General features: G+C 45.1%; 2 protein-coding genes across 2 annotated transcripts in view; both read left to right on the forward strand.

The window, feature by feature from the left end:
- The window catches only part of herc56.1 (HECT and RLD domain containing E3 ubiquitin protein ligase 56.1), an 820440-nt gene that overhangs the window by 347441 nt on the left and 457268 nt on the right, over positions 1 to 15731 (forward strand). The gene's annotated exons all lie outside the window — the stretch shown is intronic.
- Positions 3534 to 15731, forward strand: part of spon1b (spondin 1b) — a 78154-nt gene continuing 65956 nt past the window's right edge. The window contains exons 1-2 of the mRNA XM_019261408.2: positions 3534 to 3747; positions 4877 to 4983. Of these exons, the coding sequence (XP_019116953.1) occupies positions 3534 to 3747; positions 4877 to 4983 (321 nt within the window). The remainder of the gene's footprint in view (positions 3748 to 4876; positions 4984 to 15731) is intronic.

The raw sequence follows: 15731 nt of genomic DNA on the forward strand, positions 1-15731 counted from the left end.
TCAGTGTTAGATTCAGTGGATTTCATCAAGTGCTTTAATTTGATATATAGATCTCATTTATCTCTGATACTATCTGGCTCTGAGCCGTCCACTGTTAAATGGATAACGTAGTGAGCCTGCGTCTTATATTACAGTGCAGGAAGTCATTAGAAAACTCAATTTCAAGCAGAGACCAGCTCCTTGGACTGTTTTTTAAAAAAGCTACCTGCTGTGATACAACAACGTGCTGCTGCCTGTGACTGTTTCTGCACAGCAGACAGTCAGAACTGAAGAAAGTTCTTGGACGAGAGGCGAAACGTCTTCACGGACCTGCAACCGAGTCCAGCTGCCTCGGTGTGATAGGGTCCGTTTTTATGGAACTATGCATGCTTTTAACTTTGTGTCAGCTTGACTTTCCAACTGTCCCTGAACACACCAGATTGATTTAGCAACAAGCATCAGGTGTGTAAGGCCCGGGCCGGAGCCTGAGCCAGTGATGGGACCCCCCTGAAGCACGGCTGCTGGTGCCCGTGGACACGGTACTCTAACTTGAGGAGGGATGGCAGGACGCTATTCCCCAGGCTTGTAGGTACATCAATCTATGATTGGAGCGGCGGCGTCGGGGGGGCCAGTCCTGGGGCCAGGCGTGGACGAGGCAAGTGGCCAACGGTGGAGGTCGGCTGAAGGCAGGCGGCGAGTTTCTGCTCTGTTCTTTAAAAGAACCTGTGCAGCCTTTCCTAACGGAGTCCCAGGCTCTTTTAACTTAATTTATTGGTTGTATATTTTAACCTAAGTTCTCTATTTAGAGTTTTAAACCCGGGTAGTGCTGTGACATCAGATTTGACCTTCTTGAAGAAAGATGACCTGGATCACTGAGAACCTTCACGGGCCTTCAGCTGCTCAGGGTCGACGTACTCCGCTGGATCTTAACGTCTGTCACAACAGTGGTAACTGGAATATTTCCTGATAAAAAAGCATTAGCATGGACACAGAACATGAGGCATGGCTTTGCCATTAAGCACTTAAATGTGGAGGAAGCTTTCTGGGTCATGTTTATCTCACAAACACTCCGTTACTTCACCAAAATGAATATGTAGAAGCACTTAGCCTGTACATGCAGTCCATGCTCATGACTTTAAAACAGAAGCATGGATCTAAATGAAGTGAATGTCTTTGTGAAATGATTAGAAATTCTCTTACACACTTGAGCACAATAACCAGGGTTTTTTTTTTTAGAAGTCCATTAGAGGAAATGTTCATATTTAATACACCTTTCTGTCCGGTGCTTCCTGCATCAGAACCTTATCACCCCTGTGAAAGACGGACTCAGTCAAGTTGACTGAAGACAAATGTGAAGTGTTATCAGTGCAGCTGCAGGACTTTCTGCAGGGTTCTGAGGGGGTCCGTCGTGTCCGGGTGTGACGGTGGATTTCCCTACCGAAGCTTCCCCACGCTGCAGCATCAGACTGAAGGAGCACACGAGGACACGCTTCACTCTCAATCCTTCATTTTTTAATAAATCATCATCGATCTTGTTGATGGTGTGGTCCATCCTCACACAGACAGATGTTACCTCCTCCTGTACGCTCAGGATAGTCCAAACTTTTCTCACCTGTTGTTCCCCATTGGTGGAACGTCCTACCAGTCCTGAAGACCTCCAGCTCTGCAGAGAGGACCTCCTCTACAACACTACCGACACCTGGACATGATACGTCTGTCCCCATCTACAACTGGACTTGATTCTATGAGTTATTGCTGCACTGACACGTCCTTGTCGCTCTGTACCTTGATTGTTTCCCTTCCCTGTGAGTCTCTTTGGATGAAAGCATCAGCTAAATGACTACATGAGAGAAAACTAGTTGTAAATTTTTAAAGATTAAAAACTCCGGACTGTTTGACGATGCTCAGGGGAGCAGATTTCACTGCAGTCCTCTGCTTATTTCCTCAAAGTCGATAACAACAGAAAGTCGGCTGTTTAAATGCAGGAATGTTTCTGCAAACAGGTTGTTTCCATTCCGAAAGGTCGTGCGCTTGTTTTTGACTCCACGTCTCGGTCGAGGGTACGCTCGAGACGTTAGCCATCCGTCACACGGTTTATAGTGCAGAGTCATTCCAGATGGGATCCATCAGACACGAGGCGTCCGGGCTGATGCTGTTTAGTTTAACCATCTCCAGCTCAGGGTTAGGTAACACTCCCCTGAGTTTAAACACACACACCAAACGAACCACAGCAAATCAGTTGATTTGATGGAACTCATTTCCGTGACACACACGCACTTAAAGACAGACAGCGGCGTTTGATTGTAGCGAGGGATCATCTGACTTCAACTTATTGCTTCAACTGAATCCAGACTACGCCTTTAACATGAGACGAGCATTTCCATAATCCCCTCATCCCCCTTTTTTTTCCTGCACCATAATAAAACTTGAGGAGATGAGACAGTAAAAGGTGCAGTGACGAGGAGAGTGACAGATTTACTAAGTAGCTGGAAGAAAGAGAAACTCTGTCGACACCTACTGGCCCCAAACACAACTGTGTCTTATTAGAAATGCATGTGTGTCTTGTAAAAAGTGTTATCAAGGGATTACGCAAGGTGTGTGTGTGTGTGTGTGTGTGTGTGTGTGTGTGTGTGTGTGTGTGTGTGTGTGTGTGTGAGGGTTGGGGTTACCAGATGTCCACACGCAGAGCAGTGAGCACAGGAAATGATTAATAACGAATAAAAGTGAACATACTGTATGACAGAGGCTGCCCAGGTGCCTTGAATATAAGAAGCAGCTTCATGTTTGGATCCAGCTGCACTCTGCACCGAGACTGAAGCTCAGACTCACCTGTGGGTGGAAAAACGCGTAAAATGCGTAAATACGCACAGGGCGTGAAAGGAGACGTTCAGGTGCGGCTGTGAAGCAGACTGCTGAGTCTGTGCTGCTGTTATCTAACTGCAGACACACACACACAGACACACACACACACACACACACACACTTTAATGGATGGATTAATGAACACTTAAATCTATTTAAATCTGACTACGCGTCACCTTGGAGTGATCTAACTTCATGATGTCTTCGGACTCTGTGCAGAGAATCTAAAAATGTGAAATGTGCCTTTTTTAAACAGCAGGCGGAATATTTGTATTTCCCCCCCAAGAGGCAGCTCAGTGTGTGTGTGTGTGTGTGTGTGTGTGTGTGTGTGTGTCAGGAGGGCTGGCTCTTCTTAAAGCGCGGAGCTCCGGTTTGGACCTTCCCTCGCCTCAAGTCAACACACAGACAGACAGCGCGCGCCCCTCCTGCTGCTGATTCCGAGCTCAGTATCACAGAAAAACTGATCCGGGACCAGGAGCAGCAGCTCCTCTCTCCTCTCTCCTCTCTCCTCTCTCCTCTCTCTCCTCGCTGTGGTGCGTCCCAGACGCATTCAGGATGGACTCGTCTCCTTGTCTTCACCTTTCCCGCTGACTGAGGCTGCCGTAGTTTGCCGGGACCGCTCCTCTGTCTGTTTCTGTTTCTGTGTTTTAAATTTCTTTTGGCTGAACTCTGTCACTGCTCGCTCCGCCGACATGGGATTGTACATGCAGCTGCTGTTCTTGCATTACGTCTCGAGTTTTGTGTGCAACGCCGTCGCCTTCGTGGAGGAGCCCTCCGGCAGGTCGGACGGTTACTGCGGGCGGATCGTCCGGGCGCAGACACAGACCCGAAGGGACGGCCACCACCAGTTCAGGCTGAGAGTGGAGGGGGACCCGGAGAGCTACCAGCCTGGCAGCACCTACAGAGGTACGGTTCATGGAGAGTCCGTCTGCGCATTCGGTGCGTAAACATGCGCCAAACGTGAGGAGTGAGGAGTGTTCGCAAGTTGGAACACGGCGCGTGTTCACTCACAGGAATCTTTATTTAATGTTCGAACCAACAACCAGAGATCCAGTCTGTGATCAGGACACTTAGTGTGACTTCATAATGTCTGACCTATATTCACTTCCTCTGCTCTTCCTGCAAGGAGACACACACACACACATGCACATGCACATGCACAGAGATACACACACACACACACATGCACACAGACACACACATGCAGAGAGATACACACACACACAAACACACACACACACAAACACATGCACAGAGAGAGACGGACAGACACACACACACATGCACATGCACACACACACACACACACACAGATACATACACACGCACACACACATGCACAGAGATACACACACACGCGCACACACACGCACACACATGCACAGAGATACACACACACACACATGCACAGAGATACACACACACACACACACACACACACACAGATCTGGCTCTAATTAAGCGAACCCCTCCAAACTCACCTGGTGGATTTGGCAACACAGAAGAACTCATGAAGTTCTCAGGGTGAGTTCAGAACTTAGACCGAGCAGATTTCAGCTCAGTCCACGTGAATTCATCAAAGATCAGATAAATCTGCTTTTACAGAAACGACGCGTGAAACAAGATTCAAAATCGAGGATGAAGATCAGCGGTCACCTCGTCTTAAAGTCTCTGTGCCACATTTAACCATCCGGGGCTGAACTCGAATCATTCAAACCTGTGAAGGACGTTAAGTCTTTCCTCACACCCTCACAGCTGTTCAGCAGCAGATAAGTTGACTAAAACACAGATATGATTGGAAATATTGACGTGTTCTCTGCGCCGGTCTGAAAATGCTCACAGAGGGTGAGCCGGATCAAATCTCATTATCTGGCTCCCTGATCCCAGCGTGAGATTTATAGGCTCTCATATTCAAGTGTGAAGGCCGTCACGTGTTCATCACAGGGTGACCTTTGGTCCCACGCCGTGACCCTGATGTGTCCATGCACAGGCCTTTACAGCTCAGTGTGGACTAAATCCTCTGTCTGCTTCACAGTGGTCCTCCTGGCTACCAGCCCGTCTTACTTCAGAGGCTTCACCCTCATCGCGCTGAAGGACGGCAGAGACGGCACCTCGGACGACGACTACATCGGCCAGTTCCAGGTAAGCGTGAGCAGGTGTGGAGAGAGGAGCTGCATGCTGAGCGCGCTCCGAGCTTTCAGAGAAAGATGAACTCATTTGCATGCTCGAATGCACACGGGAGTCTGTTTAGCTGCTCCCTGCTGTCTTCTGACACGGAGGTTAAAGGAGGTGTCGCTGACAGATGAAGCTAGACAAACTGAGCTCGGAGAAGAAAAGAGAATCTAGTCGTGCAGCTCTTCTAGGGTGGAGGCAGACATGGCATCCCGCTCGCTGTGGAGCAGATACTTCCTCCAGCGGAAGACGGAGAAGGAAGGAAGGGAGGAAGAGGCATGTGAGGACAGCGAGGAGAGAGATAAACAGAGAGAAAGCAGGAGAGCGACGTGAGATGTTTGCTTCAGTGGTAACACAGCTCCCACCGAGCGGCAGAGAGCTCCCGAGGAGAGAGCCAGACTTCCTCAATTACCTCCCGCTCAGTGTAAACAGGAACACACATCTGTAGCTGATCCCAGCCGCTCTCACAAACAGGCAGGAGGCGTCGACTTTGAAAGAAATGATTGTGTTTGTTGAGGTTTCACACACACAACACATCACGTGTTTGTGTTTCTGTGAGTGAAAGACGCTGATCACAGATCAGCAGCCGTGTGGATGAACAGTCAGAATCATTCATGAACCGGCTCCAAGGAGTTTTCTGTGGCTTTAGTGTTCGATGTCATTTAGGTAGCGTGCAGGTTTTTGTAGTAGTAGCACCATGGAGACGGTTCCTGGCCTGGTTCCTGTATCCTGCTTCTTCCAGTTTCCGGCTAATCTAAATATCGGCACAGACGTGGATCATCAGCGGACCTCAAACAAGCCATCTGTAACAGCACCCACCTGTCAGTCAAAGTGTCCACACTGTTAATCCTGCAGAGCTTTAAGCCTTAATATAATCTGAACAGGTGAGACGAGCCGGATCTGAAAGATGATCAGGGCGTTAGAGATGAACACAGACTGTGTCAGGAGCTGGAGAGCACGTCCACCATGGTCATGAAGATGCATCAACACCTGAAGCAGCTTCGATGATTCTAACCTTTAACAATGGAGCATTAGACTCCATTAGTTTTAGCCAGGTGTACCTAATAAACCGGCAACTGAGTGCAATGTAGGCTATATGACCAAAAGTATGTGGACACTCACTCCAAAACCACTGATGGAGAAAGTGGAGAGTTATCCCTGAAGCCGAGCGTTACTGTTGTGATGTTCAACATCGTATCCTCATCAAATAAATCCACGATGAACCAACTCTGAGTGTCAATCCCATCGTTCATTGGGCTGAGTCTGTCGACCAATGACTCGACAATAGATCAGATGTGGCGTGATACTGCAGTCATTGTTATTGTCACAGTCTGCACGGGGACACCAACACCAACGTTGGGAGTTAAAATATCATCTCAAAACACCAAAAAAAAAAATGTTGAGGAGTGTTTACAGCTTCAGACACATTGGATGGATTGGATGGTTACCACATTATGATTTCTTGTGCATTTTCGTGCAAATCCCAAAAGTTTCTTTCATTTTAAAGAATCACAAACGAGCTTTGTGCAGTCTTTGCAGATAGTAGATGACACGGTGAGTTCACCTTCCTTCTCTCTCTGTAGTCTCACAGGCAGCCACAGAGTTCGGAGCTCGGTGTTCTGACAGTCAAACTGCTCTGCTTGCAAGTGTACTTTTTTTTTTTTTTGCCTCTTGTATGGAGTCTGACACGTCTGGCTGTGGTTCAGGCTCCTGCAGCAGCATCGCCTCTGGGTTTACTCTCCAACTTTTCCAACCACTAAATTATTAGTTAAGTGGTGAAGTTCACACGCTGCTCTGCAAACGATAAAACAAACAAACAGCCGCGGGATGAAGCATAAATAAGATATCAGGTTTTAAAAAAACAGACACGGGAACATAAATCTGTCTGTAAAATCGTGTTCTCGACTTTTAAAAGTTTAGGAGTGATTCTGTACGAGCTCCCCGAGCCGCACAGATGAAGTGCAGACTGATACTTTTCTTCTTGGAGTTTGGTGCATCGTCTTCTTCGGCGATGATGAACCGGCTTGTTGCACGAGTCGCCGTGTTGTTTTCTGGCTCGCAGCAGGAGCTTGTTTTCGCCTCGGATCATTTTGCTTTAAACAGTTCAAACACCTCAGCTCCACTCCGCTCTCCCCGCACAATAAATACCTCACAGCCTCGACCTCGGGGAGTCCCGACAGAGAGAGAGAAGCTGAGGCCGGGGAGGCAGCGAGCAGAAAGTGGAACAGTGTGGGCCGAGCTTGAACAGAATTAAAGTCGACAATCCGTCTTCACGATCTGTTTAATACATATTGGAAAATCCATCAGACACTTTGTGCCGTAATTGACAGCTGTAATAGACGCTTTTATCCACATGTGGAAACAGATTAAAGCCTCTGGAGATAAGCTGCTGTCAAAACACTGTCGAGTGTGTAAAGAACATATCTGCCTGTAGAAAGTTCTGAGAAGCTGAAACAAGATGCTGCGTTATAAAGGCATTACATCGAATCAATGGAAACTTTATTTTGGACTCATATTGTAAGAGAAATGAGTTTCAGAATGATTGCATTCATTAGCGGGTCGATAAGAGAAGACGCAGCCTGACAGCCAGTCTGGCTTTTTATCTAAACGACCTCAATCCATCAAACTCAGCCTCTCTTTATCAGAGCGCTTTACATAATAATACTTCTGTAAAATGAAGTCCGTACAACAATTCATATTCCTGACAGTTTATTTTCCACGAGTTAATTATGCAGCCAGTTTTTTGCAGTGTCATGGTTGGAAGAGGAGCCAAGCGAACACAGTTGTGGCACCTCGTCCCCGTCCCCCTCCCCGTCTTCTGGTACTCGGTTGTTTCTGGCGGTTGTCCTGGAATGTGCCCGCCTGCTGTTTCACTAAGAAACACCACGACCGACAATCGCTGCTCGTTGTGTTTTGTCTTTTTTTTCCTTAAGCAATAATCTGCTCTTTGTTCCCATTACTACCATTAAAAGACTTCTGTCTCAGTGTGTTGGACCTCGGAGAGCACGCATCCGCGACCGCAGCCTGGAGACGTGTGTGTCTTTGAGCTTACGTACGTGTGGAATGGGCATGCGGATATATACGTGTGTGTTTTTCCCAGCCCTCCTTGCGTTGGTGTGGCGACGTGGGTCATATTTATCTAGGCCAGCGATGTGTGTTATTGCTCAGGGAGACAGACAGAGCCTGTTTGGATAAGGAGGAGAGATGAGCAGACGTGAGATATTATCTTTTTTCCTTCTCCTCCTCCTGCACAGATTATCTCTGGTTCTGAGTTTAATCAGTTTAAAGTGTCACAGCCAAGTCAGAGGTTTCAGATTCAGGAATGAGCCAAGCGGAGCTTAGCGGGCTTTAAAGAAAAGGACGTGTGGGATGGTGACCTGATGTGTGTCACACCCGCCCTGTCTTTTCAGATTAACAGGCATTTACGAGGACGACTATGAGCTCGTTTTCTCGTGAAGCCAGAGGACCCGTCTGTATTTATTAGCTCTGCTTTCAGATGCTCGAGGTTTGCATAAATAATGTTGGACCGTGCGCTGATTGTGGCTTATTACTTAATACATAATGCATCGAGTCTATGAGCGCGAGGCCGCCGTTTCTTAATGATTCACGAGGGATTCGGTTACGATAAGTGTCTGAGAAAATGGGTTTGAACAAGGAGGTGACAAATCATTTTAAGGAAGGAGGGAAGGAGGGAGATGTTAGAAATATGAGTAAATAAATGGTCATTATGCTCATCTGAAGCACATTTTCAATCTGTATCTGTTTTCTTTTCTGTTCTAAAACTCTTTTATAGCAATGGGCAGCGACAGCAACTATCACTGACCAAACATGGAGAACAAGTAGAAGTCATACATGTAGCAACAGGGATCTGATCCCTCACTGGCTTCCCACCACTGTGTATGAATTGGACCCCTGTGCATCTCGTACTTATTGCTGCTCGCACTGTTTGAGTGTCACTTGATTTGTTGGTCCATTGGTTTAAATTTCAAACAGCAGCAGAGCTGTTTGATATAACTTGTTGTTCATTAACGTGAGGAACTCACCTGTTCAAATTATATTACGGCTTAAAGTTATGGCGCTTCAGAAACATTCACACATTCTTTATATCTTTATACAACAAATGATCCCTCGCTCTCGTCTGACAAAAAACAATTGACTTTATGCAAAACCACCATCTACAAGAAATCTATGGAGAAACACCCATAATCCATAAACATACCCAGGTTCATGCACCTGTTTCCAGCCATCCAGCAGAGGTCGGTGGTGCAGGAACAAGGATTTGATCCCTCACTGGCTTCCCGTTCATAACGAGTTGTTTGATGAACTGCAAGCTCGATCTGAAACTGGAGGCAATTAAACCTCGGGTCGTCTGTGCTGGGATTTCTCGGCCTCACGCTGCTGCTCACACTGTTTGATTGACAGTTGATCTGTGAAAAAAAAAAAACACCACAATGAAGTCAACCAAAGTTAGAGGTTAGGAATGCATCAATAAACTGTTTTATGAAACTATAGTTTAATAGGTCAATGTCGAGAAGAACGAAAGGTAGATGTAGGTGTCAGAAAATCTCAGCACTTAGTTTTTAGTGTTTGGAAAAGCGATTGAGGACAAATGCTGAAGTCTCAACAGCTCTGTGACTCAGCCTCGGTCTGAGCAGGAGTCTGTCTGGTTTATTCATGCTGTTTCTCATTGACAGGAGCCCAAACAAACTGAGTGGGGAAGACTGGAAAACAGACACACCAAATCAACCATATGCTGCAAACTCTAATATTCCAGCAGCCGGGGTGCCACAAGAATACTGCAAAATAATAGAAAATAACTCTGTATTCAAATTACAGTTAGTATCGTTAATTTTACATGAACTTGTGTATTTTTATTAGGATCAGTGATGCGCGGGTCCATGTTTGATCGACCTGCACTGACCGACGTTTTAAACCAACCCGCCCGAACTCGGACCGCAGCAAATAATTGTGAAATATTGTACCCAACCCGCTTCCTGACCCGCTTTTTAAAAAGTAGTCTATACTTTCTCTACCTCCTGTAGAGCTCGTGGCATCTTCGTGCCAATAAAGTCAGAAAATGTTATTTACTACATAAATTACAAAACTTTACTCGGCATCTTTATTTTCAAACGACCCGACCGACCGCGACCCGAATATCATTAAAAAAATATTGTTTGGTGACTCGGTCGCCCGTGGTCGCCCGCGGGCACCGCTCAATTTGAATCAACCCGCGCATCACGATTAGGATTATTCACATTTACATTTTACATTCGACGTGTAAATTCAGTCTATTTTTGTAATTTTATTGATATTTACATGTGTTTAAAAAATACAGGAAAAATCTGTAAAAATAAAGAAAAATTACAGATTTTATTTTATTTTTTTACAGTGTATTCATATGCACACACATACACAGCGAGTATTTTTTAAATAATAGCTCAACGCTTTCATTAGTAAGTCAGGTTAAATTGTCAACATGAACTCCTGCAGCGAGGCTCTCTGCTATGAATAAACCAATAACCAGGATATTCCTGAAAAATGAGGTGATGTCAGGCTACCACTTTTCTGTGTGATTAGGCGCACATATTTTTATTTGTATAAAACAAGGACAAGTGATTGACAGGGTGACTAATTAACTTTAAAAATCCAGAGTTGTGTTTTGTACATACTTTAGAGAAACTGGAGATACTGTAGCTCTAAAAGTCAAAACATCTGTCAATGAAGCATCATCATTTCTCGTACGAGAAAGAAATGGAAATATTGCGTATTCATTACTTCATTCACAGACAGAAGTGAAGCGAGTACAACACACACAGTTTTACTGGAGGTTCAGAGTCAGCTCGGTGTTTAACGGCTACACCTCGTCATAGAAAGACTCTTCACCACGTCAAGGCGGCAGACTGTAACGTCAGAGCTTTCGCACAAGGCAGGAGAAAATGAATTTGAACTTTCTTTACAGACAGAGCATTTACATACGAACACAAACGAGCTGCTCGGCCTGACAGCGACGGCGGCATCACAGAGAGGCGCTTAAGTCGACTTCTGCAAGGCATTACAGCACTAAAATGTGTCTAAACATAAAGCACTGTGGATTTAAAAAAGCGCTTTGGGGTCATTTTTATATTAAACAGACGCAGTGAATAATTCTGTCTGCTCTCATGTGCTGTGTCGTGTTATTAAACGCCAAAAGCCACAGAATTGGCTCCATTTGCTGTTTGGATATGTGGCACGGCTCAGGCACAAAATGTAATATGATGCAATATTTGTGATAGCCCCAAGATCTCCGCGGTATTCCACGGTAATAGTACGGCTTTGATTGATGGGGAGCTCAGGGCGAAATGTCGGCCCCTTCCAGGTCTTCATCGAGCCGGAGAACTTTGTTGCTTTGTGAAATAAGCTCGTCTTCAAGTGTTGACGTGACATTTCACTCTATCCGTCTGTCTGCCCGTGTTCTTCAGTCATCTCCACGCTCAGGTCTCAGAGGTTTTAACTGTATTCACTCCTTTTGCATTTAATTACAAACCTGCAATGTGTGCGCACACACACCGACCAACAAACACACACACACTCATTTCACTCCTATTGTCAGATTTCTCCAGGGATCCGGGGTTTGTCTGTTCAAGCCCGAGTTTGCCTTGTCTGTCTCCCGCACTCTGTGTCTTTGTGTGTGTGTGATGATGTGTGTGTGTGTGTGTGTGTGTGTGTGTGTGTGTGTGTTTGAACAGGGCTCTGCATTTGCTTGTGCAGGCACTCTGAAGCATCTGTGTTTACCGTCTCAACAGAGAGCGAGAGACTGAGTGAGGGAGATTGAGACAGACAAACCATGGACACACAGACTCTGCAGAGAAAACAAACGCTCCTTTGCCAGCCTTCCCACACTGCCTTTCTTCCTGTCTTTGTCCGTCTGTCTTTGTCTGTCTGTCTTTGTCCGTCCGTCCTTCCATCTCTCACACATTCTCTCTCAGCGATGATACGACAAAAAGAAAAGTGCCTGTCTTCTTTCTTTGTCAAAAGTCATGACAGCAGTACAACCGTTGTGCATGTCTCGAGTCACGGGAACTGACAACACGATTTTGACTTGAAACTCAAGTCATCAAGCCCAAACAGAAGTCCTTTGGGACGAACAGCATACATAGAGATCTGCTCTCAAACGAGGGGAAACCATTTGGAGAAGATCTGTAACTCGCAATCCAAAGTCCGTGACTCGGAACTCGTCTTGTTGACTGGGAATTTGATTGTTACCTCGAAACTTTGTTGCGTTGGCTTGGATCTTAAAGTCTGTGTAAAATAAGAATAAACATGTGTTTGTGAGTTTGAGTTTGTCAGACCAGTGAATAAAGTGTTCTTAACCACCCAGCCGAATTTGAACAATTAAAAATATCGACAAATTTATGAAATTAGGTCAAAATGAGGTAGTAATTAATTCTCGTCTCCAGGACTGTGGGACTGAAACGTGTCAGACGAGTTCAGAAAATGACATCTTGATGACTAAACTTTGAAACACTGAGCGAGATAATTTAATCTCTGTCTCTCTGCTCAGGGTGGCCTCAGCATGTCATCGAGTCACCCTTTAGGACCGCCCACAAAATCCCTTTAGGACCGCCCAAAACAAACATTAGGACCGCCCAGAAACCTTTAAGGCCGCCAACAAAACCCTTGCCTGAAAAACCGTTTGAACCTCTAACTCCACATTTCAGTAACATATCGTTCAAAGTCTTTTCACGTGTTTTCAGAAACTATTTTACAACATATTTAATGTGTTTTGAAAGAAATCTCTGATTACGACTTGTTTGTCTTGAATTAAATCTTGGTTCCCTTGACTTGGGTCTTGACTGTCTCCATATTGGCTGTGTTGACTTTACTTGGGATTTAAAGGACTCAACAGTGTTGTCATTTGGAAAGAGAAATGCAGAATCTATTTCTTGGGACCTAGAGTTTAGGACTTGATTGACTTACCAGTAAACAAAGTAAACCTTCATTGCTTTTGTTGCTTTAACTGGTTGGAGAGCGGCTGCCAAAGAAAAAGGCTCCCTGACACCAAGGTAAAGCAGTGAATATAAATATATTCTTATAGCGTACACTTTAACAGATATTGATTTTTTCTTTAGGTGCACTTTTTTATGTGGCTACAATATGTTTTCTGCTGTCCACAGCAGTACATAGCTCTGCTTCTATGCAGGGATGCCTGTCTCCTTCTCCAAACTGTGGACTCACTGACTGCTGTGTACTGGCGGTAATACACTGCCTTATACAACCCAACTAAAAATAGCCAAACTATCCCTGTGATGTGAAACTCGCCTGTCTTGAATTTGGACTTAACGTATCTGTCTTGACTTGGAACATTACTTTGGAGTGGACTGCCATGACTCTGGTCTTGATGTAGGACTTACCTGTCTTGACTTGGGACTTGACTGTCTTCATATTGGCTGTGTTGACTTTAAATCCCAATGTGAGACTTTGGACTTTATTTTGGATTTAAAGGACTCAACTGTGTTGACTTGGAACTGCCGAGGAAGCAGAATATATTTCTTGGGCCCTGAAGTTTAGGACTTGAGTTTCGATTGGCTGTGTTGGGTCTCATCTAGGGGCTTGACTGTCTTCATATTGGCTGTGTTGACTTTAAATCCCAATGTTTGAGACTTTATTTGGAATTTAAAGGACTCAACTGTGTTGACTTGGGACAGCCATTTGGAGTAAATTTAGTAAATCATCCTTCAAATCCTGCGACTGTGACAGTGTGGCAGCTAAAACTGACTGTGTTGACTTTAGACTCGACTTACTAAGTAAAGACTGCCATATACTGGAGTACCTTAAACAACCCAACTAAAAATACCCAAACTATCCCTTTAATGTGAGACTTTATGTAGCTGTCTTGACTTGGAACATTACTTTGGACTGGACCCTGGTCTTGATTTAGGACTTCCCTGTCTTGAGTCTTAAATTTGGGTTTTAACTTTGGGACTAGATACCATGTGTTTTGGACTTGGGACTTGCTGACTGATTTATTTGGCAGTGTTGACTTTGGACTTGAATGTCTTACATTCAGACATGACTGTCTTGGATTTGGGCGTCACATTTATTCTTCTTAACAGCCTGCAGTGCTGTTCAGTGGATCCATTCAGTCTTGATAGGACACGGTTCTCTTCATATTCATCCTGTTGCTATCCTGTGCTGGTGCTCTTGAAGTGTGGACTTCCGAGTGGATGTCATTACACAAACTAAGCAGTACCGTTCTCATGTCTAGACAGCAGCTCTTTATTTAAGTATCATCCCTGTGCCGTGTCTGTGTCTGATCTATCTCCGTACTCTTCTCTCTCAGAGAACTCTTCCCGTCTTCTCCTTAAGCCTACGTCTTTCTTTATGTTTCACTCTTTCTCCTTTCCTTCCCTCGCCTCTTTTATGTGACTCCCCACCCCGCTCTCTGTTTAGCCTGTTGTTTGCGTCTACTTTTGACTGAGAGAACTTCAGCCTTGGTGGCGCAAAGTAAACCAAACTGTGTATAAGGAGGCATTAGGAAGTCAATACAGAAATACATAGAAGTGTGTGTATGTGTGTGTGTTCTGTATGCATGTGTGTTTCCAGGCCAGTGTGTTGCATGTGTGTTTGCGGAACAGAAAGGAGAGATTGTGCAGGAAAGAAAAGAATCGTATCGTCCTATCAGGACTCTGGGACTGGGTGTTAGGTCATTGTTATTGTTGAGCCGAGGCAGCTGGAAAACACTAACTACAAGGTCATAGGCCGTGTGTGCATGTGTGTGTCTGTCTCTGTGTGTGTTCAGTCTTTCAAATTGTCTGACAAGGTCAAAGTGCTGAGGCGACTCGGCTCGACATGAATACACAAAGCCGTTTTTATCAAAGCCACACTTTCTGAGACTCTTTGGCAAAACGAGTCGCTGTTGATTTCATCAAAGCAGAATCAGAAGCTGCTACCTGTGTCGTCTTACTGTAAGAGTGACATGTGAGTTTACTTAATGACTCACATCTGCAGTCCCCAAACAGATGTCACATTAAAACTTCACTCATCTCTGCACTCTGCAGCTCGGCATACTGTAAAACATTTCGAAGACGAGAGAGCACCCGTGACACGTTCTGGAGGAATCAAAGTGCATACGATCCCCTGTGATCCAGTCTTAAAACTAATGTGGTTTGGTAAGCGAGCGAACAGAAACAGCAGCTGGAGGTTTTAGATGTTCAGCATGTTGCTTCTTTTATCCTCTGTTAGTATTTAGCTGGAGTCATGTTCACCATAAACTTTCTGTATCATATGCGTGGTCCAAGGTGAACAGACCTTGTTGTAGTATTCTACTAAACTGGGACCACATGTGCCCTCGTTTGTGATTTCCTAACCTTGCTAAGCCAGACTGCATGATGCAAGCTCAGATGTTCCCTTGAACGTCCGGTGTGTAAGATTTAGGAGGATCTCTTGGCGGGACAAACCAAAGAATCTGACTAATTCTCAGAGATCACCAAAGTCAGAGGGATTCCTCATCTGGACCATCTTACATGGCAATCCATCCAGTACATATCTGAGATATTTCAAAGTGTTGCAGTGCAACTTTGCCGATTAAAAACATTTGAGAATGATCTTGGGCAGTCCACAGTCACCAAAGTCAAGTCTTTACAACTATTTGGTGCATATTTAAAGAAATCAAACAATGTTTCTGTCATGTCTTTTAAAGCAAGCCCCATAGTCAAGTATCGGATCATTTAAAGACCAGC

This window comes from Larimichthys crocea, chromosome XX, assembly GCF_000972845.2.
Source record: "Larimichthys crocea isolate SSNF chromosome XX, L_crocea_2.0, whole genome shotgun sequence".
Classification (NCBI taxonomy): Eukaryota; Metazoa; Chordata; class Actinopteri; family Sciaenidae; genus Larimichthys; species Larimichthys crocea.